At 56.2% G+C, this 21,140-nt stretch overlaps 1 protein-coding gene across 1 annotated transcript; it reads left to right on the forward strand.

Annotated features, from left to right (window-relative positions):
- The first annotated feature begins 1,309 nt into the window (after positions 1-1,309).
- KATNB1 (katanin regulatory subunit B1) lies at positions 1,310-20,774 on the forward strand. Its single transcript, XM_033127382.1, has 20 exons — positions 1,310-1,441; positions 2,527-2,828; positions 6,738-6,868; positions 9,752-9,869; positions 14,725-14,825; positions 15,161-15,202; positions 15,830-15,913; positions 16,117-16,232; positions 16,668-16,739; positions 16,899-17,049; positions 17,159-17,349; positions 17,439-17,569; positions 17,956-18,006; positions 18,670-18,737; positions 18,857-18,976; positions 19,065-19,214; positions 19,441-19,517; positions 19,598-19,672; positions 19,903-20,019; positions 20,354-20,774. The coding sequence occupies exons 2-20, from the start codon at positions 2,789-2,791 to the stop codon at positions 20,484-20,486; spliced, it is 1,968 nt and encodes a 655-aa protein (XP_032983273.1). The 5' UTR covers positions 1,310-1,441; positions 2,527-2,788; the 3' UTR covers positions 20,487-20,774.
- The last annotated feature ends 366 nt before the right edge of the window (positions 20,775-21,140 follow it).

Here is a 21,140-nt window from a genome sequence, read left to right on the forward strand (position 1 = left end):
TGACATTCTCGTATTAAAAGCTGAGTGTAAATACAGGGTGGACAATTTTGACCGGATTTTATTTTGCTAATCTAGATCTCTTTTGATAGTGCCCATATGCATCATGGACAGCTTCCCAAAGTACAACGTGAGGGGCGGACCCTCTGCCTCTCTCTGGCAGGCAGGGTGCCGTACACTGGAGACACTCATAGGCTTTGCTTTCAGAACAAGGGTTCAAATCCTGGCTCCATTACTTTTTGGCTGTGTGGCCTTTCACAAGCACCTTAACCTGGCCTTCAGTTTCCTCATCTGTAAATGGGAACAGAATTCCCACCCTTTGGGGTTGTCATGGGCATTCCATGAGCTCCAGCAACCCTGAGCTGCACTGACTGGCTAGAGGATAAACGGGGAGGTTTGAGGGCCTTTAGGCACCAGCCCCTGGGAAGGCTGGCCGTATCCTCTCGGCAGACAGGGCCTGGCCCGAGGAGACGCTTGGGGGGCGGGGGGAGGCGGCCGAGTTCCTCCGAAGCAGCCCCCAGGAGCAGCCACGCGAGTGGCCCCGATTCTGGTCGGTTATGGCCCTTTCCTAGGCCCACCCCACCGACGAATCACAAATGAAGTCGGCGTTTCTCGGACTCCCAGTCGGTGATCCCCTTAAAGGAGCGGCCCACTGGTCCATCCACCGAGACCTCGGCTGTAGGGGCAACACTTCCGGGCTCCACGCCTCATTCGATCTGGAATCAGTTTTCATTTCCCTCTAGGTCTCCTGTGGGGGATTCAAGCTGGTGTTAGAGCCAAAGAAGAAGGCAAAATCCTCAGACCAAAGAAGCACTGCCAGAGGTAAATGGAAGAAGTAGGAACCGTGGCAAAATGCTGACTAAGGACTCCTCCCCGCTTCGCCCCACTACAAGATGGAAGGTCTGCGGCCTCACGCTGTTCCCAATGTCCACTTCACATTGGTTGTCTGGGAATTGGTTTTCCAATAATGCGAACGCTGATTGGCCGAGCTGAGACGGTTGCTAAATTGATTGGTGCAGCCGCCATTGGAGGGCGTCTCGAAAATTTTTCAAACGCAAAGTAGGTTCGAGGTAGAGAAGGAAAGGGGGAGGAAAGGGAAAGTTTGAGGCGGAGGCGGGACCAATGAAACGGCAGCCCGTATTGGTTCATTAGAGGCTGAGGGGCGGCTCTTGAAGTCTCCTTCCTCATGATTAGTCCAATTCAGGAAGAGAGGGCTGGTACTTGGGAAAAGCGGCAGAAGCGCCTGCTTTGATTGGTCAAACCTGGCCGGAGGTGGAGCGCCCGCGGCGGCTGATTGGTGCGGGAGGTGAGTTGGGCAGGGCTCTGAGACGGAGGTTTTGTTGTGAGGGTCGGTTGTCAAGCAGCGGCCAATCAGGGCAGGGGATGGAGGCAAGTGGGGGTCGCCCCTGGAGCGGAGCCTCGGATTCCGGAGCCGCAGCTGCAGGTGGAGTGGGCAAGGGGGCGAGGGGGCGAGGGGCCCTGACTGGGCCAAGCCTGGACTGGGTGTCGGGCCGGGCTGCGGCAGAGAGGGCTCTGGGCACGGGGAGGCTGGAGCCATTGCCCCGCAAGCTGAGAGAAGTGGGAGGATCAGGGGAGGCCGAGGGACCAGACTTAGCCTCGGGAGGGGCGGAACCGACGAGGAGGCCTGAGGGGAAAACCAGGGAGGCCGGAAGCAGAGCCGGGGGTCTGCAGGAGGATGGGTGATGAATGGGAACACAAGAAACAGGAATGAATGAATGGGGATACTGGTAGCAGAGGGGAAAGGAGAGTAAAGGGGGTCTGGCGAGGCAGGGGTCAATTTAAGGAGCTCAGGAAACAAGATGTGCGCGAATGGGGAGCACAGCAGGCAGGGAGAAGGGGAAGTGAATGGAGGACTCGAGAGGCAGGACTGGCGAACCCAGGAGAAACGGGACAGAGAGGGTTCATGGGAAATGGTTTGGCTTTTTAGAGTTGAGGGGATCATACTGACTCATGCCGACCGGTGGCCTAGTTCCCAGCACTGTCCTTGGACATTACAGGCTCCAGGAGTAGTTCCTTTGCCACAAACTGGGGGGTGGAGGGGTTGGCTCCTCAGGGCCCTGTTTGAGATTCCCCCTAGAGAAGACTTCAGTGCCTGTCTGGGGTGCCTCACATCGGCCCCTAAGCTTAGCCTTGACTCCACCCACTTCCCATAGGTCAGACAAAACAGTGACTCCTAGAAATCTATCGGAACTGCAGACATGTGCTCTTCCCCGCCCCACTGCGGCTGCCGCACTTCAGGCAGCCAGCGTCCTGGAACAGAGCCTCCTCCCGTCATCCTGGCCTCTGGGAGGACCTTTTACCCTGTTCCCTGCTTGAGGTGCCCCTTCTCCAGATTCTCAAACCCAGTTTGCAGTGCAGCTCTTGGCTCTGTTGACTTTAGTGGGTGTCTGTCTTTATCAAGTGGCCTTGGTGATCCAGGGAGCTGTGGCTGCAGTTCTTCATATCAGGGTACCCCTGAGCTCCCACTGAGTGTTTCCTAACAAGCCATCCCCTCTGTTTGTGTTCCAGCCCAGTGTTGAGCTGAGATGGCTCAAGCCTGACATTCCATGATCCAGGATCCTGAGAGGTGCGCACAGGCTGCTCTGTGGCTGCTGTGTATGATTTAAAACTACAGGTCCATCCAGAGCCAGGAGACAAGGCATTCCCTCTGCCTGGATGTGTGGGAACTCCCTGCCAACTTGATTGGCAGATCTGGGGGGGGATCCACCCCCACCCCACGAGGAAAGCACAGTCTGTTTTGTGGGAGCTTCAGGTGCCAGCCAGCTGAACGATGGCCACCCCTGTAGTCACCAAAACAGCCTGGAAGTTGCGTGAGTAATTTTCTTTCTTTCTTTCTCACCCCATTTACCCTGCTAGCTGTTTGCTGCTGGGTGCCTGAACCCCCAGCTTTGTCTTCTATTCTTGGCACAGGGTGAGACTCCTAGGCTTTGGAGTAAAATAGACCAAGAGGCAAATCATGACTTTGGCACTTCTTAGCTGGGTGACATTGGTCAGGTGACTTAACCTCTCTGAGACTTAGTTTCCTGTCTGTACAATACATACATTCTAGAGTTGCCGTGAGATTCAAGTGAGAAAATGAATATATAATAAATCACTTAGTGTAGGCTTTCCAGTTAGGCTGACAGCCGGGATGGGGTGAAAATCCTGAAAGGTATTCTTTGCATTTTCAGACATCTCAGCAGTTGAGCTGAGGGCATCTTGGGGATGGGGCAGAGGTGAGAGGGTAGACAGAGGGATGTTGACAGGGCTCTGGAATGTAACTGAGTTGGAGCAACCACCACTCCCACCATTACCCAACATAGCCGTTCCGAACTCTGTTCTGAAGACCTCTTTATACTCTTAAAAATTATTGACGATCCCAAAGAGTTTTTGTTTATGGGAGTTATAGCTATCATTATTTACCAGTTAGAAATACTGAGACATTTAAAAACATGCCATTAGTGATGGTTCCCCAGATCATGTTTTCAGGACTGCGGCCCTACTCATTAGTGCTTCCGTGGGCCCTACCCCACCTTTAATAACTGGTTGGCATATATTTAGTGTGCCCAGACTGGTCACCCTGTGCTATGAGCTGTCCCTGGGCTGTTTTCAGAAGCTTGGGCAAGGCTCCTTCACTTTTAACTGTGGGAACTTGGGCAAAGCTTTTAGCTGGGCCCCAATGTCCTCATTTGTTAAATGAGAGGCCTGGGCTATTTTCAAGTTGTTCCTCAAATTGTTTCAAATTGTTCTGGGAGAATGCTGTTAATGGCTCCCAAGGAAGGCACGCTTTGATCAGAGTGGTTTTGTATTTATAGGGGTTACGTATCTATCCCTTCAACAGCTGCTCCTTCCTGAGCACGGAGCCAGGCACTAGGGAGACAGTGGGGGCAAAATAGACAAGGGCTCTGCAATGGGGCGCAGAACCTGGGGAGAGCAACTGGCAGGAATAACCCCACTCCTCTGTTTCTCTTGATCGAGTTCGAAGCTGGGACGTATGCTTTGATCAGTTCACTAGGTGCTGGTGTATGGAGTAGGGAAGTATTGTAGGCTGCCTGAACAGCAGGTACAAAGGCCCTGAGGGAGGAATGTCAGTGCATTGGAAGGACTCAAAGGAAGCCATGAGCTGCAGCACGGCATTGAGGAGAATGTGGTGCCACAGAGCCGTCTGAGGCTTCGGCTTTATCTGAAAGGCAAAGCCAAGTCTTGAAAATGTCCAAGTGGGAGGTAACGTGATCGGTCATATTGGGCATCTGCTGACAATTTCACGTGCACAGCATTTTAACTGGAGTCCAAGGCCAGTGACCTCTGACTCTGTGGCTCTAGAGTTCGCAAGGATCATAAGGTGCTTGGCCAGCGTGAAGCCCCCGTTCTTTGCACCTTCCATTCGGGATGCTAGTCCTCAGTGCCTCTGGCCAGAGTGCTGTGTTCCCAGCTCTGGCTGGGACAGGGGGCCCAAGTCGTGCCACCTGAGCTTGGGAAACTGTCATGAGCTTTTGCCACAGGGTGAAGCAGCAGCTGCCAGCTGGCCTGCCTGTAGATGCTGTGAGGATCTTTATTTGTTTGCACTAAAATGTGTTCCCCACGCCTGGGCCATTGGTGGGTGCTGTCCTTTAGGCCAGAGGGGAATTCTTAGGTCAGTGCCCTGTGCCGAGGCCTTCTCTGCCTGGCACCCGTGGTGTGTCCGCTCTCCCCCTGGGCTCTCCAGGGGCTCCAGTCAGTCCTGGGTCAGGGTGCTTAGAGGGAAGTGGTCTGAGCCCTTCTAGAAGGGCTCAACCTCCGAATCCTTCTAACCTCAGAGCCTGTGGTTCTTCTGTCTGGATGCCCTGTCCCAGAAACCATCCGATCAGTCTGCAGCATGAAGACAGGAATCGAATCACTCTCATTCCCCACCGACTCCCCAGTTCTGGGCCTGGAATAGGCACCCAGGAATCATATACATTATGAGTTAATGCCTGTCTCCAGGGGCAGCCGTCCTGAGGCCCAGAGAGGGATGACAGGTAGGGCGCAGCCAAGCTTTCCCTGAGAAGGGTGAGAGCCGAGGTAGACACTCAGGCCCACAGGAGTTGAGAGCTGTAGGGCAGTGCATGTGTGGAGTGTCTCCAGAGAAGGGGAGACGGCCTGGGGCTTGGGAGCAGTGCTCAGCGAGAAGGTGGCTTGTCTTCTTTCTGGGGTGGGCAGTCACTTTAGCCAAACAGAAGCTCTTGAACCCCAGGCATCTCCCTGTACAGTTTCCAGAGGACAGAGGCTCCTTGGTTGAGATGTGGATTAGAGAGGGGCCCTGGTCCCTTGGATTGAGTGACAGGGTCTCTGAGGCCCTGGCTGACGTTGGGACTCTTGCCCAGGCTGGGGCTGGATGCTGCTTGTGCCTGGCTGGGCCATGAGGTTGGGTGTCATCGCTGAGGTCGAGCCTGGGGCCTGGTCCCCAGGCAGTTTTGCTAGCCCTGCTGAGCCAGGCTGCCTGGCAAGCAGCCTTCCTGGGCCTCATTTCACAACCTCTCTGTGGTCTGAAGCCCACACCACAGAGGCCACCAGGCAGGGGGCAGGCCGTCACCCCAGCCAGCCTCCCAGGTGCCTCAGCATAGCACGGTGGGGTTTTCCCTCCGTCTGTGTGGGGAGACCTGTCTTGTCTCCTTCTTGTTCCCAAGAGGGACTCACGCAGAGATGAGCTCGGAGGCCTGGGTTGCCTCCTGGTTCCTTGCCCATGTTTTCTTCCCTTTGGAGCACTGATGATGCCCCCTGAGGCTCTGTCTGCTGCTCCCGCAGCACAAGCCAGGGGGCCTCATGGCTGCCCACAACGACCGTATCTCCCCTCTGCCTGGCAGCCATCACTCCTGTCCCCTCACTCCCAGACCTCTCAATCAGCTGTTTCCTGCCCCCCTCCCCATGAAGCCCACCCTCCTGTGCCCACTTGAGGCCCTAATACCCACTCTCTGTGGTGACTAGTCCTGAGCCCACGTACCAACCGCGGAGCACCTGCTCCCTGTGCAGCAGCTCACATGCATGTTCTCACTGAATCCTCAGCAACTCAATAAGCCAGGTACTGTTGTTATCTCCATTTACTAGACGAGGAACCCAGCCCTCAGAGAGGGTGAGTGACTTGTCTAACCTAAGGCCACACAGCCTGCAATAGCAGAGCTCAGGCCAGAATCTGGTCCATGATTCTGAGGCTGTGGGCTGAAGCCCTGGGCGAGCTCCCCTTGGGACAGCTTGGCTAGAGTTGACCTTAATGGTTCTTAAAGTGTGTTCCCCAAAGTGAGGTTTGTGTGTGCAGTGAGTGGCGAGGTGCTTAGGAGGTACATAGGTCAGTATTTTTTATCTTAATAATTGTTTTCATTTTCTTTTTGTGTTGTGGAAAAAATATAATGAACATATCAAACTGGTAATTTTGTGGATATTCTTGCTTACAAGACAGAGCTAAATAAAAATAAGTGATTTTAAAAAATCGAGCCTAGTATTACCAGTCGATGTGCAGAAAAAGGGAAAAAAATCATGAGGCCTCAGGGTGGGACAGGAATGACTGAAGTTGAGAAGTAGTCATTTCTGCCTCAAGCCCAGGCCCTGCCTTGTCAGCTGGTGTCATGTGGGGTGTCTGGATACCAAAGGGGAGCTGAGGGGGGCAGAGCCCTCCCACGGGGCTTCTTGTGCTGGAGCTGGGGGCCACGCAGGGCCAAGCCCACCCCTCCACCACGTGACCCATCAATCCCCCTGACTGCCTTCTCCCCTTGCCCTTTCCTGTGTAGAGGAGATCGTCGCCCATGCCAGCAATGTGTCCTCGCTGGTGCTGGGCAAAGGTTCTGGGCGGCTGCTGGCAACAGGCGGGGACGACTGCCGTGTCAACCTATGGTCCATCAACAAGCCCAACTGCATCATGGTGAGCCTCGGCCGGCCAGCAGGCACAGGGGCAACGATGGGAGGGGACTCTGGGCTGAGGGGCTTGGGGTAAGGAGCAGGCGGCTTTGCAGGCACCCTGCCCGAGGGCACCCAGCCCTTGTGCAGGAGACATAGCACACCATCTGGGCCTTCCCCAGCTGTCTGCTCAGGAAGACCAAGGACAAGCCTGGATGGCAGGGACAGTGGCCAGTGCTCAGGAATGGGGGCGTCACCTGGCTGCAGGGCAGTACTGTCGGGAGCCTGCATGAGAAGGTTAAAATGAGACCACAGGCCCAAGTTTGAGCCTCCCCTGCCCACGGCCCATCCGCCCGTCCGTCAGCTGTACGTGGGGGTGACTGATTCATTCCCTACCGCATTCCACAAAAAGAATTTCAGGGCACCTGGCTGGAGCTGGGTAGAGAGTTGGTTCTTTAATAGCACTTTGCCATGGTTAAACAACTACATTCAGTGCCAAAAACTTTTCCTTTCCAAAACAGGAAAGCATAAAGGAGGAAAGAAATACAAAAATGAATTACATGTAGTTCCATTACCCAGAGACCCCTATAGCTGGTGTTTTGATCTGTGTCCTTCTAAGTGCTGATATAGATACATGCACGTGCACAGCATATGTGTGCAGACTTGTGCATGTATGTACATGTACACACATGCAAACATACATGTGCACCCACATAAATATATGACAGTATATTTCTAGAATGCTAGCTCACTCTTCTGTGGCCTGGTTTTTTAGCGTAACAATATGTGAGCATTTCCCCATGTCCACACATACCCTTTTACGTGACGTTTAATGGCGTCGGTGGAGTGCCACTGTGGCGATGAGCTGGAGCTGGCTGAGCCCCGCCCTGTCCCCAGCATGGAGGTCATTTGCAGTCTTGGCCCTGCTCAGCCACGTGGTCATCTGCCTCCGAACGTCCTCACCTGCCTAAATCTTCAAGTAGATCGGTGATCGTTGCATTAAAATCCAAAGGTGTGCATTTTTTAAAAAGCTTTCAAAATGTACTACCCCCTTCCCCTCCAGAAATCAATTTACATTCCCACCAGGAGCACAGGAACCTCCGTCTCCCTCCCCAGCCTTGCAGCACAGGGCCATGTCATGCTTTTGACTCTTGACCAAGTAAAGACACAGATAAAAAGTGGTGGGAGGTAATATTTATTAGTAGAGACTTCATCATCTCAGTGATTTGGGGGAGATCCAGCAGAGAGCTGAGATCTGCAAAAGGATCAACAAGGACTCACAAAGAATGGACATGAAGTGCACCCAGGCTCTCACCCCCAAGGAAGCACAGTGCAGTTTGGGGTCTGCCCTCCAGACTTACCTTCTCACACCAGCTGCAGCCCGCAGGCCACCCGCAGGCCTCAGCCCGAGCCTCTCCCCTGACCCCACAGATCAGGTCTTTCGGGGCCTCAGACTTGCCGAGTTCTTTCTCACGTTAGGTTTATGCACGTGCTACTCCCTCTGCAGGCAGTCCACTTTGGTCTATTTCTGTGCGTTTCTGAGTATATATGAACTCACACAGTTCAACCTCCAAAGGATACGCAGTAAGCGTATCTTCCTTCCTCCCCTGACCTCCACTTCTCGCCCTGGAGACAACCATGGCCTCCGATTCCTCTGTGTCCTCCCAGAATTATTTTGTACATTCACGAGCAAATGTGCATGCCTCTCCCCTCCGCCTCCTGTTTTACACGAATGGTATCATACTGTACACACTGCCTCCATCGTTTTTCGCCTGAAAGTATCACGGAGGTTGGTCTTGATCTTATGCAGAGGGTTGCCTCATACATTTCTATGGCTGAATGAATGGCAGTCCATTGCACGGGTGACCGTGGATGACCATAGCTGATCCAACCAGTTTCTTGTGCTGGGTATTTACATTGTTTCCAGTCTTTTGTCCAAAAGAGTCACTGCAGTGAGTAACCTTCCATGTGTGTTGCACATGTGTCTCTGTGTGTGCAGGGCAAGCTCCCAGAGCAGAGCTGCTGGTGTGCAGGAATGTGCATTTCTGAATGTGGGTGCATTGTGCCCAGTGACTCTCTGTGTAGTGTGTACCCATTGACACCCCTGCCGGTGATGTTTGGGGGTCTCACACACTGCTTGTGACTGCCTGGTCTTGGGGTAGTTCTGCCGAGGGGCAGTTTTCCCCTACGGTCCCCAGCCCCCATGGGGAATGTTGTCTTAGCAAACGCTGATGGAGTCACCACTGTGCCCTAGGTTGGCCAGCGCCTGGCGGGGAGTGACACACACCCTGGATTTCAGATTCTTGCCTCTCTCCAGAAAGCTGGAAATGCCAATGTCTCCCACTCCTGTCTCCCGGGCTCAGCCCGATCCAGCTCTGGCTGGGTGAGAGTGTCCGGATTTTCCAGCAGAGTTACTCCCAGTCCCTCGGGATTCCGAGAGCCCTTGCCTGGGAGCATGGCTGGGTCCTCCAGCAGGGGCAGCCCCAGGGGTCCAGGCATTCCAGAAGGGTGAGACGTGCGCTGCTAGTGAGCCAGGCCTCGGTTCTGCCGTGTTTCCCCTCCTGAGGGGCTTGGAGATGGGAGCAGAGCCTAGGTGGGCGGTGGTTTGGACTCCGGAGTAAAGGGTCAGCTGCTCCCCTCCATGGGGCCAGGGCCATTGCTGTAGGTGACGTCCATGTCAGCGTGGCGGGCAGTGGGAAAGGCTGGAGCATGAGTGGGATCTGAGCCACTGTTAGCCCTGGGAGCTGAGGGTGAAAGAAGCGGCGGCTCAGCCAGCTGTGGAGAGCCTGGGCGTGGCTCTGTGCTTGGGTCACTTCTCTCTGACACACTTTCTGGGACCCCAGAATTTGGGGCAGCAGCTGAGGGTCTGTCCACGCAGTGCGCTAAAGTTGCCGCCCTTTCTCCACAGAGCCTGACGGGTCACACGTCCCCGGTGGAGAGTGTCCGCCTCAACACCCCTGAGGAGCTCATTGTGGCCGGCTCCCAGTCGGGCTCCATCCGCGTCTGGGACCTGGAAGCTGCCAAAAGTAGGCATCTGCGCTCGCCTCCCCTACACGCAGCCTGCGGTCCTGCTCTCTCAGGCTCTCCTGTCCAGCTGCTTCCTCCGGGAAGCCTGACTAGCTTGGGTGCCTCCCTCCTGGAGTGCTGACCAGACGGCGTGGCGGTTCCCCCACCCCCATTAGCCGGGCAGCAGCAACGTGCACTGCTGTCTGAGTGCTGGCACTGAAGAGGTGCCCAGTAAACGTCTGAATGGACAACTGTGTGGATGGGCAGGTGGATGTCTGTGTGGATTCAGAGCCTGGAAAGACATCAAGTGCCACCAGGGGCCACACAGGACATGTAAACGAGTGAGCCGGCTATGTGGGGCGCAGTGGGGAGTGAGCGCCGACTTGGAGGCAGCTCCCACTCAGTTCTGGCAACTTGCCTGCAGGAACGGGGCTGGGGAGGCCAGACCTTCTGTTTCCTTGTACTCTGTTTGTTTTTAGTTTAGTTTTCATCTTTATAGAAGTTATGCATACTTTGAAAAATCAGATATCGATAGTTCTGCAAATATTCACAATGGAAAGAGGAAGTCTTTGCTCCACTCCTCAACCTTCTGTCCTTTTACCTGGAGTTTTGCTAATTCCCTCCACTTTTCTAAACAACGTGGTTATACTGCACTTTCTTTTAGAAAACATTTTATATATTAGCTGTTGCCTTCCTACTACTGAAGGTGAGAAGTTAGCTCTCGTGGAGAGCTAGCTCACAACATTCTTCTCCATCCCCCCAATTCCACCTTTTAAATATCCACTGTTTGTAGTCTCAAGACCATACAGATATTATTTGGGGCTGATCATATTTCTTTTCTTTTTATAACTTTGTTTCCCTGGTATTAATAATTGTTTTTTTTCCCATCTGCATGTTTCCTACATCTTTATTACTAATTCATCCCCAAATTCTCTGCCAGAAGAGTAAACCTCCTCCTTTAGTTTACCCTCAAACCCATCCCATAATCAACCCATCTCTTCTCAGAGCCACTGTCCCCCAGGTCCTAGTGGCCTGGGGGCACCCGGGCCTGCAGCCCAGCTGTCATCCTGTGCTCTCCTGGTCTCCTCTTCAGGGAACTCTCTCCATCTTCTGCTCTGATCCCACGTTGTCACCTTTCTTGGTTTTCTCCCTCTTTTTGATGGAGAACATTCTTTCATAGCTTACTGAGAAAAGGTGCACAGCAGGCAGTTTTAGAGACCTTCATGATTGAGAATGACTAGATTCTACCCCATCCTCTCTTTTAACAGTTCGAGTATAGAATTCCCGGTTGGAAATACTTTTCCCTCCGAGTTCTGAAGGTGCAGTGCCGTTGTGTTTTGGGTCCCAGGGTTGCTGTTGGGAGGTCACTGCTGTCTCCTCCTGGACTCCTCATGTGGGACCTGCTGCTTTCCTCCCTCTGCCTCTCTCGCTGCAGGCTTATAGGATTTTTGTCCCAGCATCCTGAAGTTGTACAGTGATGAACCTGGTGGGTCAACATTTATTCCTGTGCTAGATTCTTGCCGAGTCCTTTCAGTCCGTAAACTCATGCCCTCGGTTCTGGGCCAAGTGGGGAGTCTCGCCATCCCTAGAAGAGGGTCTGCCTCTCAGCCTCAGCTGGGTGTTGCCACACGGCATTGTGGGTGCTGCCAGCTCTATGGATTTTTCAAGAGAAGCTGGGAATCTGGAAATTTAAGTGGAATCCACCCATTTCTGAATAATTGACAACTAATTCAGCAATTTTTCAGAACACCATGCAGGTCAACGCTGAGAAGTCTAAGTAAAACCCATTTGCTCACTGCTTTTTGCCAGCCTCTATTCTGGACCTTCCAGACGGCCATTGCTACCTGAAGGACAGGAGAGGAAATGGTGGCATGGATTTTGCCAAGGCTGCTTTACCCAGAAGTGAGCCCCCCTGCCTGACTGAGACTTATAGGTCCTTCTGGGCCTCTCCTGTGGTGCGTGCTCTGCCTCTGCTGCAGGACGGCAGCCATTGGCCACGCACACCTGGCAGCCAGGTTCATTCTTCCCAAGGGCAGTGGTTTTGTGTAGCTGGCCCTCCAGAAATATGGTACCCCTGGCCTCTTGGGTGATGCTTGCCCACCCAGTGATGGGCTGTTTAAGAAAGTGCCCAGGATCTCTTGGATGACAAATGGGTCGCATGCTTTGCATCTGAGCATGTGGTCCCACTGCCTGGCCACACGCAGGATGCACGCGTCTATGCTGGCATCGATGGACTTGAGGGGCTGGCCGGGGTCCAGCTGAGAAAGCAGAAAGGTCCGGGCCGAGGGCGGATCACTTCTTGGGAAACTTCTTCCTGGACCCAAATCCCAGCAGACGGCACCATTCACTGAGAAGCAAAGGGAAAAGAAGACACGGGTACCATGCATTCTCAGCCACACTTATTTCGCGCATAAGGGGAATGTGAGACTTCCTTGAGGTGGGCAAAGAATAACAACGGAAGACCTCTGGAATTCCTGGGCACTGGACTCCCAGGGCTAGCTGCTGTCAAGGAGCTTGTTAAAAACACATGACCCAGACCCCTCTCCCAAGATACCTGACTCAGAAGTCAGGGGAGCCCAGAATCGGGCTTTCAATAAGCTTCCAGGTGATTCTGAAGCAGATTCAGGTTGGCAGAGCCCCTTTGTTTGTCATATGGGCATGCGAGGGCCCAGGGAGGGCACCAAGCTTGGTAAAGACCCTATAGCTGAGTAGCTGCTCAGCTGGGAGAGCTTGGAGGCTCCTGAATGGGGTACACAGACCCCTGGGGCCTTCCACCCTGCAGCTCCCAGGTGTGACCAGAGGCCCTCCTGGGACTGAAGAGCAAGGGCAGAAGTCACGCCAGAAGAATGTGGTCCTGCCTGCTTTCCATGGCACAGCCAGAGGGCGAGGGTGGGTCAGCCGGGGATGGCACAGGAAGGCGGCCCACGCAGGGTGGGACTCCACATCTTCTCGGGGCGGGGCAGGATTCTGGAAACTGACGTGGGATGCAGAGTGGCTGAAGCAGGAGCCAGCACGAGTGCCCCCTCTAGGCCCTGGATTGGTCAGCATGTACTCGAGGTCTCCTTGCCCAGAAAGGCAGTGTTGAGACCCTGGTGGCATGTGACAACTACAGAGCGAGGAGAGGCAGCTGCTCAGGTTTTGGTGCAATTAAGTTAGTTGCTCCGAGGACAGACGTGTCAGGTGCCTTGTCACACTCCGTGAAGGATGTAAAGGCAGGTCAGTCCCAGCTCAGCGCCCCACAGGACCTGTGCAGAGCGGCCCCGAGTAGGATGGATGGAAGGGCATCGGCAGCAGGATGGACCCCATCTTCAAGGCAGATGACAGCTAGAGCAGCTCACTTATTCTGCTGTCAGCTGTGCCTGGCCTGTCCTAGGAGCTTTAGACGACTGTGACCCAGGTAGAGGGTCACACGGTAAAGCAAACTGCTCAGGAGTCAGGACCTGCTTTAAATGCTGGCTCTGTACCTCGCCGACCGGCCGGAAGTGTGCTGCTTCCCCCTCTGAGCCTCGGGCCCTCGGCCACCTCCTGGTGATGTTGGAGCTTGGGGGAGACACGCTCGGAAATCACTCAGCCTGTTCTGTGAACACCAGAAGTGCTCAGCAGATATCCTGGGATGAGCGAAATGCCCGAAAGGCCACGGCACTGGGTAGTCACCACTGGGGCCAGAACACAGAGAACCAGGACAAGTATTCCAAGGCCTGAGGAAGAGAGAAGGTCCAGCTTGGGAGACAGAGAGGATGAAGGCAGGCCTTGTGCAGGAAGAAATTATAATGAGAATTATAACTGGCATTTATTGAGCACTTAACCATGTGTCAGGCCCATCCTAAGAACTTTATGTCTGTTTTATTACATAATCCTGACCATGACCAATATGAGACTCAGAGAAGGTAAGGGATTGCTCAAGGTCACACAGCAAGCAAGGAGCAGAGCCAAGACTGCTTCCAATTCTGTCTCCAGAGCCCTGGACCTGAACCTGAGGGATGCAGACAGTCATACAATAGTTTGTTTAATTCACCCATTGCGTTGAGCTTGACTCTCTTATCCCTAAGGCATTATGTTTGGAGGCTACTTGAACACCGCCTTCAACAGAGAGCTCACTGCCCCTCAGAAGGTACCCCGGTTCACCTTGGCTCAAACCTAAGGATGGCTGGACTCCTGTACCACTTGGCCCCAGCTCTCATGGGGTGATCAGTTTCATTCAGACAGTGGAATTATAAATCTTTTAAAAAGCAAGACATGAGGCCAGACAGAAGAGACAAATTTGAGTGACACCAGAAACAGAAACACACAGTTTGCCTGTGGGCCAGGCTGGACCGGGTCATGGAGTGCCTACAAAACCTTGGAGGATGGGAGACATGGTTTCTTGGGGCAGCAGAAGGTGGTTCACGCTCCGCCCCTCAGGGTTCTGAGGCCCCAGTCATCTCCCTGTGCTCTCGGCTCTCACAGCATGTTCTCAGCCGCCCTCAAGATCCCTGGGACGGGACCAGTGTGAGCGTCAGGCCCACCCCAGGCACACCCTCCGCTTGCCCTCCTTGGGGCCTCTGCCCACCCTCCCTTCTGCCTGACGTCACATCCTCCCTCATCCTTTGCACTTGCATGAACACACTAGGACGAGCCCAGCGGCACAAGGTGGGGGTAGTGCGTGATAACGTTTCTGGGGGGCTCACGTAGTAACAAATGGCTATCGCCTCTCAGGAGAAAAATAGGAAAATAGGTTGTTAGGGTGGTCGGACCCTCGTTGATGTTTTCCCCCTATTAAAATCTGTGTCACTGTTCAGTTTATATTAAAGCCCACACACCATGAAGGCAACAGCCCTTCTCTGTCAGCCGTCCTGTTTGCCTCTCACGCCATCATCTCTGCTTTCTTCCTTTTAGTTCTTCGCACACTCATGGGACACAAAGCCAACATCTGCAGCCTGGATTTCCACCCATATGGCGAGTTCGTAGCCTCGGGTTCCCAGGACACAAACATCAAGGTGAGACCCCACTCTGAGCCATGTCTCCCACTGGGCAGGCCGTGGGATTGGCCGTGTGTCCTGTCTGAGAGGGTGGGCTTTCAGCTCTGTGTGGGGGCGTCTTCCCTCTCTGGGGCAGCATTTCTCCTGAGAATTCCCAGCGTTAGTGTGCAGTTTCTAGATCCCTGTCATTTTGGGGTGTAATGACATGGAGGCGCCCAGGAGCGTTCGCTGCTCACAGCCGCACATGCCCTCCGACCCAGGCTCCAGGACGGCCCAGGCTCTAGGCCTCCCCCACCCAAGCCCGCCCTTGCTCGGGGCCTGTCCTGACTCTGCCCCTCTGCTCCTCCCCACAGCTCTGGGACATCAGGAGGAAAGGCTGTGTCTTCCGATACAGGGTAAGGAGGGCACCTTCTGCTGGTCATTCCACAGCACCGTGCAGACATGGGGTGTGGGTGGTGTCTGGACTGGCCAGGGCTGGAGTGGACGGCCGTCCGCCATGAGTGAGAACATGAGAAACAAGAGCCCCAGCGAGAACCGTGACTGTGGAGCAGAGCAGGAGTGCTGTGGGTGGTCCACCTGGACCCCAGCTTTCCATGAATCCCCTCAGAGCTGTGTTCACCAGACTGCCCCGTTCTCTGGTCTTACAGGTAGGGAATAGGTATCATTAGGGGAAGGGGGTGCCCAGTCATAGGAGTTGGAAGCACTGAGTTTAACAAAGAATTCTTTTTAGAGGTTTTAGACCCTTTGACATTAAGAGAGGGCATTTAACTCCCCAAAAAGAGACATAAGATATGTTGCTTCCCAAACTATGTGACCATGCAATCTTGATTTCCTGGAGCGTCCTGCAGGCCTCAGAATCTGTGACCGCACGTGGAGAAGCGTCTCTACGTCGTCTCCCGCACGTCAGCCCCTTATTGCCTACTCCCCACGGAGCACTGCCTGTGGCGGGCAGACATGGAGTGGGGTGGTGGGGAAGGCAGCCAGGCCCCTTGGCTGAGCCCAGCGCTCTGTGCTCTCCACAGGGGCACAGCCAGGCCGTGCGGTGTCTCCGCTTCAGCCCCGATGGGAAGTGGTTGGCCTCAGCTGCAGATGACCACACGGTGAAGGTAGCTCCCGGCCTGACCTGGGCCCAGGGCTGGGGACTGGCGTCTGCTGCTCACCCTCAGGCTGGGGCCTCACCTTCTTCCTGACTGGGGTTACATGTCCCAAGCCTGTCCAGAGTGGAAGGTGGTGTGTGGATAAAGAGCTCAGGCTGGAATAGAGGGCGAGTGTCCGGCCTGGTCCTGATCTCCACCCTGTCCTGCCCCAGCTCTGGGATCTGACTGCTGGCAAGATGATGTCTGAGTTCCCTGGCCACACGGGGCCTGTCAATGTGGTGGAGTTTCACCCCAATGAGTACCTCCTGGCTTCTGGCAGCTCTGACAGGTGAGAAGAAGCAGGGCCCATTGCCCGTGACTGCCATCCTTGTCATCTCTATCCTCTGAGTGTATGTATATCTGTCCCCAATCTGTCTCTCTGTCCCAGGGTGTCATATGCCTGATGAACCTGTGTAGACTGAATTAACTGCCAGCCAAGTCAAGATGGGACCCTGGTCCTGTGTCCCCTGAGTCTGATTCCTGGCCCCAGTCTGGGCCTTCAAGGGCACATCTAGATCCAAGGCCCATGTTCACCTCCCACCCTCTGAATCCCCTCCCCGTCTGCCCAGGGCCAGCCTCGGCCCTAGGCATTGCTCTTCATGGCCCTGAGAGGGAGGTGGGGGGTGGACAGGTGTCTGGAGACAAGTGGGCTGCCCCAGCCACGGGCCTGTACGGAGCCAGAGGGAGACCCTGGCTTCCTAGCACAGCCTGGCTGCCTTTGCAGGACCATCCGTTTCTGGGATCTGGAGAAATTCCAGGTGGTGAGCTGCATCGAAGGGGAACCAGGGCCCGTCAGGTATGCAGGTAGCTGGGTGGTAGGCCCGGCCTCCTCCTGGGAACTGGGATATGGACGTGGGTGGGCCTTTCCCATCTCCACTTCCATTCCCTCCTGTCCTGGGGTCCCCGCAGCCTCCTCAGGTTTCTCAGACCCATGATCCACTCTCGCCTGACCTAGGAGTGTCCTCTTCAACCCTGATGGCTGCTGCTTATACAGTGGCTGCCAGGACTCACTGCGTGTCTACGGCTGGGAACCCGAGCGCTGCTTTGACGTGGTCCTAGTCAACTGGGGCAAGGTGGCCGACCTGGCCATCTGCAACGACCAGCTGGTGAGAAAGCCACCGGGCCTCCAACCCCTTCCACCTCGGGCCCCCACTCCCACCCATACCCCAGCCGCTGTTGCAGAGGGCCCCACCCCAGCTCTGCCGCTTCCTGCAGATAGGTGTGGCCTTCTCCCAGAGCAACGTCTCCTCTTACGTGGTGGACCTGACTCGGGTCACCAGGACAGGCACGGTGGCCCAGGACCCCGTGCAGGACAGCCAGCTGCTGGCACAGCAGCCGCCCCTCCCCAGTGCTCCCCTACGACGCATCTACGAGCGGCCCAGCACCGCCTGCAGCAAGCCTCAGAGGTGGGCTTGGGGCTTCAGAGGGCACTGGGGGGCACAGGAGGCCCAGCCTGGCCTCACCGGGGCCCCGGCCCCCTTTCGGCCACCCCCAGGGTGAAGCAGAACTCAGAGAGTGAGCGCCGCAGCCCCAGCAGCGAGGACGACCGGGACGAGCGGGAGTCGCGGGCAGAGATCCGGAACGCCGAGGACTACAACGAGATCTTCCAGCCAAAGAACAGCATCAGTGAGGCCTGGCTGCCGCCCCCCCAAGCCCCCGTGTCCCCACCTGTGACATGGAGGCAGACGATCCTCTCTGGGGACAGCATCCATGTCACTCCCTTAGCTCATTGCTTAACCCGCTCCACACCAGGCTCTGGTCCCAGGCCCTCTAGAGCCCAGCGGAGAGCCCTGCCCGCTCTAAACAAAACAAGGCCCTGAGGCCTTAGGGGCAGGCCCAAGGCTTCATGGGCTGGGACAGGGTCATAGGTCTGCAAGTGTGTGCCCGAGAACCACCTTCCATCCCCTGCGTCCTGACAGGGCCCTGGCTCCCAGGCCACCCCCTTCTTGGAGGCTCAGATAGGAGCCCTAGGCTGGCCAACATGAGTTCCCCAACCCCCTTCGCCTCTACAGGTAGGACACCACCCCGGAGAAGTGAGCCCTTCCCAGCACCCCCGGAAGATGGTGAGTCGGGAGGCAGAGCCAGGCCTCCCAGGGTCCCAGCTCCCAGTCCTTTCCCTCTCTGAGCCCCTGGCCGCCCCTCCTGTGGCACAATCTTACCCTCTCTCTCACTGGATCTTTTCCCTCAACCTGCCCAACAACACCTACTGTGTGCCTGGCTAGACCCTGATGACTTGAGTGTGAACAAAGCAGGCAGGTGCTCCTCTCAGGAGCCCACACTGTAGTGAGGAGGGAAGAAGGTAGAAACGACCACATGGATGGGTCCAGAAATGGGACACGTGCTGTGGAGGACGGAGATGGTCACGGTGCGAGAAGTCACTGGGGCCCGCTGTAGATGGGGCCGCACGGCTCCTTCGTCACTCACCACCGGCGCCCAGCACACACACCTTCCTAGTGAGGGGGCTGATTGCCACTGCCCGGCACTCCCTGGGTCCCGTCCACACAGTGCTAAACACCTGCTTTCTGCCAGCCTGGGGGTGAGTGAGTGGAGAGGGGGGCAGGCCCAGCCCCCACCCTCAGGCCTCCCTAGCACCGGTGCTACTGATGTCTCCTTTCCTGGCTGCCTGCCAGCTCCTCCTCCATCACCTTCAATTACAGGTGCTGCCCAGAGTCCCAGCTGAGCCCAGCCTTCTTCCTGACCCAGAGATCTTTTCCTTTTGTCTCCAGACATGGCCACAGCCAAGGACGCAGCAAAGCCCAGCCCAGCCATGGACACGCCGTTTCCGGTGCCAAACGTATGTCTGGGTGGAGCAGGCGTGGTGTGGGGCTCAGAAAGGAGCTGGCGTCCTGAACGAGGGTTGGGGGTAGAGCGGAGGCCCCAGGCTGGCCGCCACTGAGTTCCGGACCCCTCCAGCTCGAGGTCGTGCCCTGGCCGCAAGTTGTCACTTCTACCCCTGCACTCAAGGCCGAGCCTGCCATCATCCCTGCCACCCGAAACGAGCCCATCGGGCTGAAGGCCTCCGACTTCCTGCCCGTGAGTGGGGTCCCAGCCCAAGGATGGGGTGGAGGTCCGTGACGCGAGGGCAGAGCTTTGCTGCCAGCATCTGGACCCGTCCCAGCAGGCCGTGAAGGTTTCCCAGCAGACGGAGCTGGTCGACGAGGACGCCATGTCACAGATCCGCAAAGGCCATGACACCATGTGCGTGGTGCTCACCAGCCGCCACAAGAACCTGGACACCGTGCGGGCCGTGTGGACCACAGGCGACATCAAGGCAAGTGCCAGCCTGTCACCACACCATGGTTGGCTTCCCCATTTTTCTTCCGTCCTCACCATCTCAAGCTGCCACTTAGTGAGCACCTATTTACAGGCCGGGTCTTGCCCTCATCGTTTTAGGGGCAGTCTCATTAATACCCCGCAACAAACCCCATAATCACTCCACAGCCTGTCAGGGGCCGCTCTGCCCCCAGGGCTCTCTGACAGGCGCTCTGTTTGCACAGACGTCAGTGGATTCGGCCGTGGCCATCAGTGACCTGTCCGTGGTGGTGGACCTCCTTAACATCGTCAACCAGAAAGCGTAAGTGGCCATGGCGGGTGGAGCGGGCGGAGTATGCAGGGCCGGGTGCTGAGGGCATATGTCCCTGGCCCTCTCCCCAGCTCCCTGTGGAAGCTGGACCTGTGCACCACGGTGCTGCCGCAGATTGAGAAGCTTCTGCAGAGCAAGTATGAGAGGTACGTGCGGGAGGGCAGGTGGCAAGGGGCTCCTGCAAGGACCACAGGAAACACCCCCAGGACTGGTGCCCACGTGAGGTGCCTATGCAGCACTGCTGTCCCCTCCGAGTTCCAGAGAGGGCAGAGTGAAAACAAGTTGTGCCGCCTCTGATCCGCTGTCCATCTCTCCCCCTCTGCCGTGTGTGCCTTGCTGGTTATCTGGGGCTCCATCCATCCGTCTGCCTCTGAAGCTATGTCCAAACAGGCTGCACCTCCCTGAAGCTGATCCTGCAGCGGTTTCTGCCCCTGATCACGGACATCCTGGCGGCCCCGCCCTCTGTGGGTGTGGATATCAGCCGGGAGGAGAGGTGAGGGGCCAGGCGGCATGCTGGTATTGGGGTGGGGGTGCCACGCCCCCAATATACCTGCGGGAGAACATACCTGCGGGCCTAGCCCACCTGATGGCACTGCAGAAACAGCTTATGGAGAAGGTCATTGTGCCTGGGACAGTCCCGGGCTCAGGGTGTGGGGTGGGGACAGCCAGAGCCTGGGTTCCTGTATGGCCTGGCTCTGCCCTGCGCCCTGGTGTGGCCTGGCCTGGGAGAGGGGCGAGAATGGTTAGGACAGGAAAGGCCCCACGGCAGGTGGTGGTCGTGGTGTCCACACAGATGGTCACCTCCAACGCTGCCCCTCTGCCTTCAGGCTACACAAGTGCCGGCTCTGCTACAAGCAGCTCAAGAGCATCAGTGGCCTCGTGAAGAGCAAGTCGGGCTTGAGCGGCCGCCATGGCAGTGCCTTCCGGGAGCTGCACCTTCTCATGGCCAGTTTGGACTGAGGACTCCAGTGCGTGGGGGCCACCTGGCAGCCCTCAGGGCCTGGCCTCAGCCCCTCCATCTGTTCCCTGTGCTCCCACTGGCCATGAGGCTCTGCCCTGCCCCCACTGCTGCCACCCTGGAGGCGGCGGCGCTGGCCCACTGGCCACCTCCATAGCCCCGAACTCTCAGACAACTCTCCAGCAACGGCTGCCCAGCTTTGCCAACTCTTGCTTCTTGAGGCAGCAAACCGAGCCCTGGGGCTGCTGCTGTAATTTATAAGGCAAATTTTATTAAATTTGTAACTATTCCCTCATCTCCTTGCTGGGAGGGGCATCCTCTGGCCGTATGGTTCTCCCAGGCAGAAGATGACCTGCCTGGCCTCTGCAGAGAAGAGACCACCCCCTCCAAGCTCCAAAGGTGGTGTGCCAACTTGGGCCAGCAGGGGACAGCAGAGTGCCGGCCTGTCAGGACAGGGCCATTCAGACTTATTCTGGAGGAGTGGGAGGCAGCAACTCCTCTATGGCTGGGAAACCGTGAGGCTGGGCTCCACCATCCCCTGTCCCAGCCTCACTCCCAGCTGTCCCGTGGATGCCTCCAAGGCCAACAGCTGTACCCTGCAGGATGATGCCCCCCTCAAGCCCCCAAGAGGCCTCCAGGGACAGGACTGGAAGGGC

This window comes from Rhinolophus ferrumequinum, chromosome 15 (assembly GCF_004115265.2).
Source record: "Rhinolophus ferrumequinum isolate MPI-CBG mRhiFer1 chromosome 15, mRhiFer1_v1.p, whole genome shotgun sequence".
Lineage (NCBI taxonomy): Eukaryota > Metazoa > Chordata > Mammalia > Chiroptera > Rhinolophidae > Rhinolophus > Rhinolophus ferrumequinum.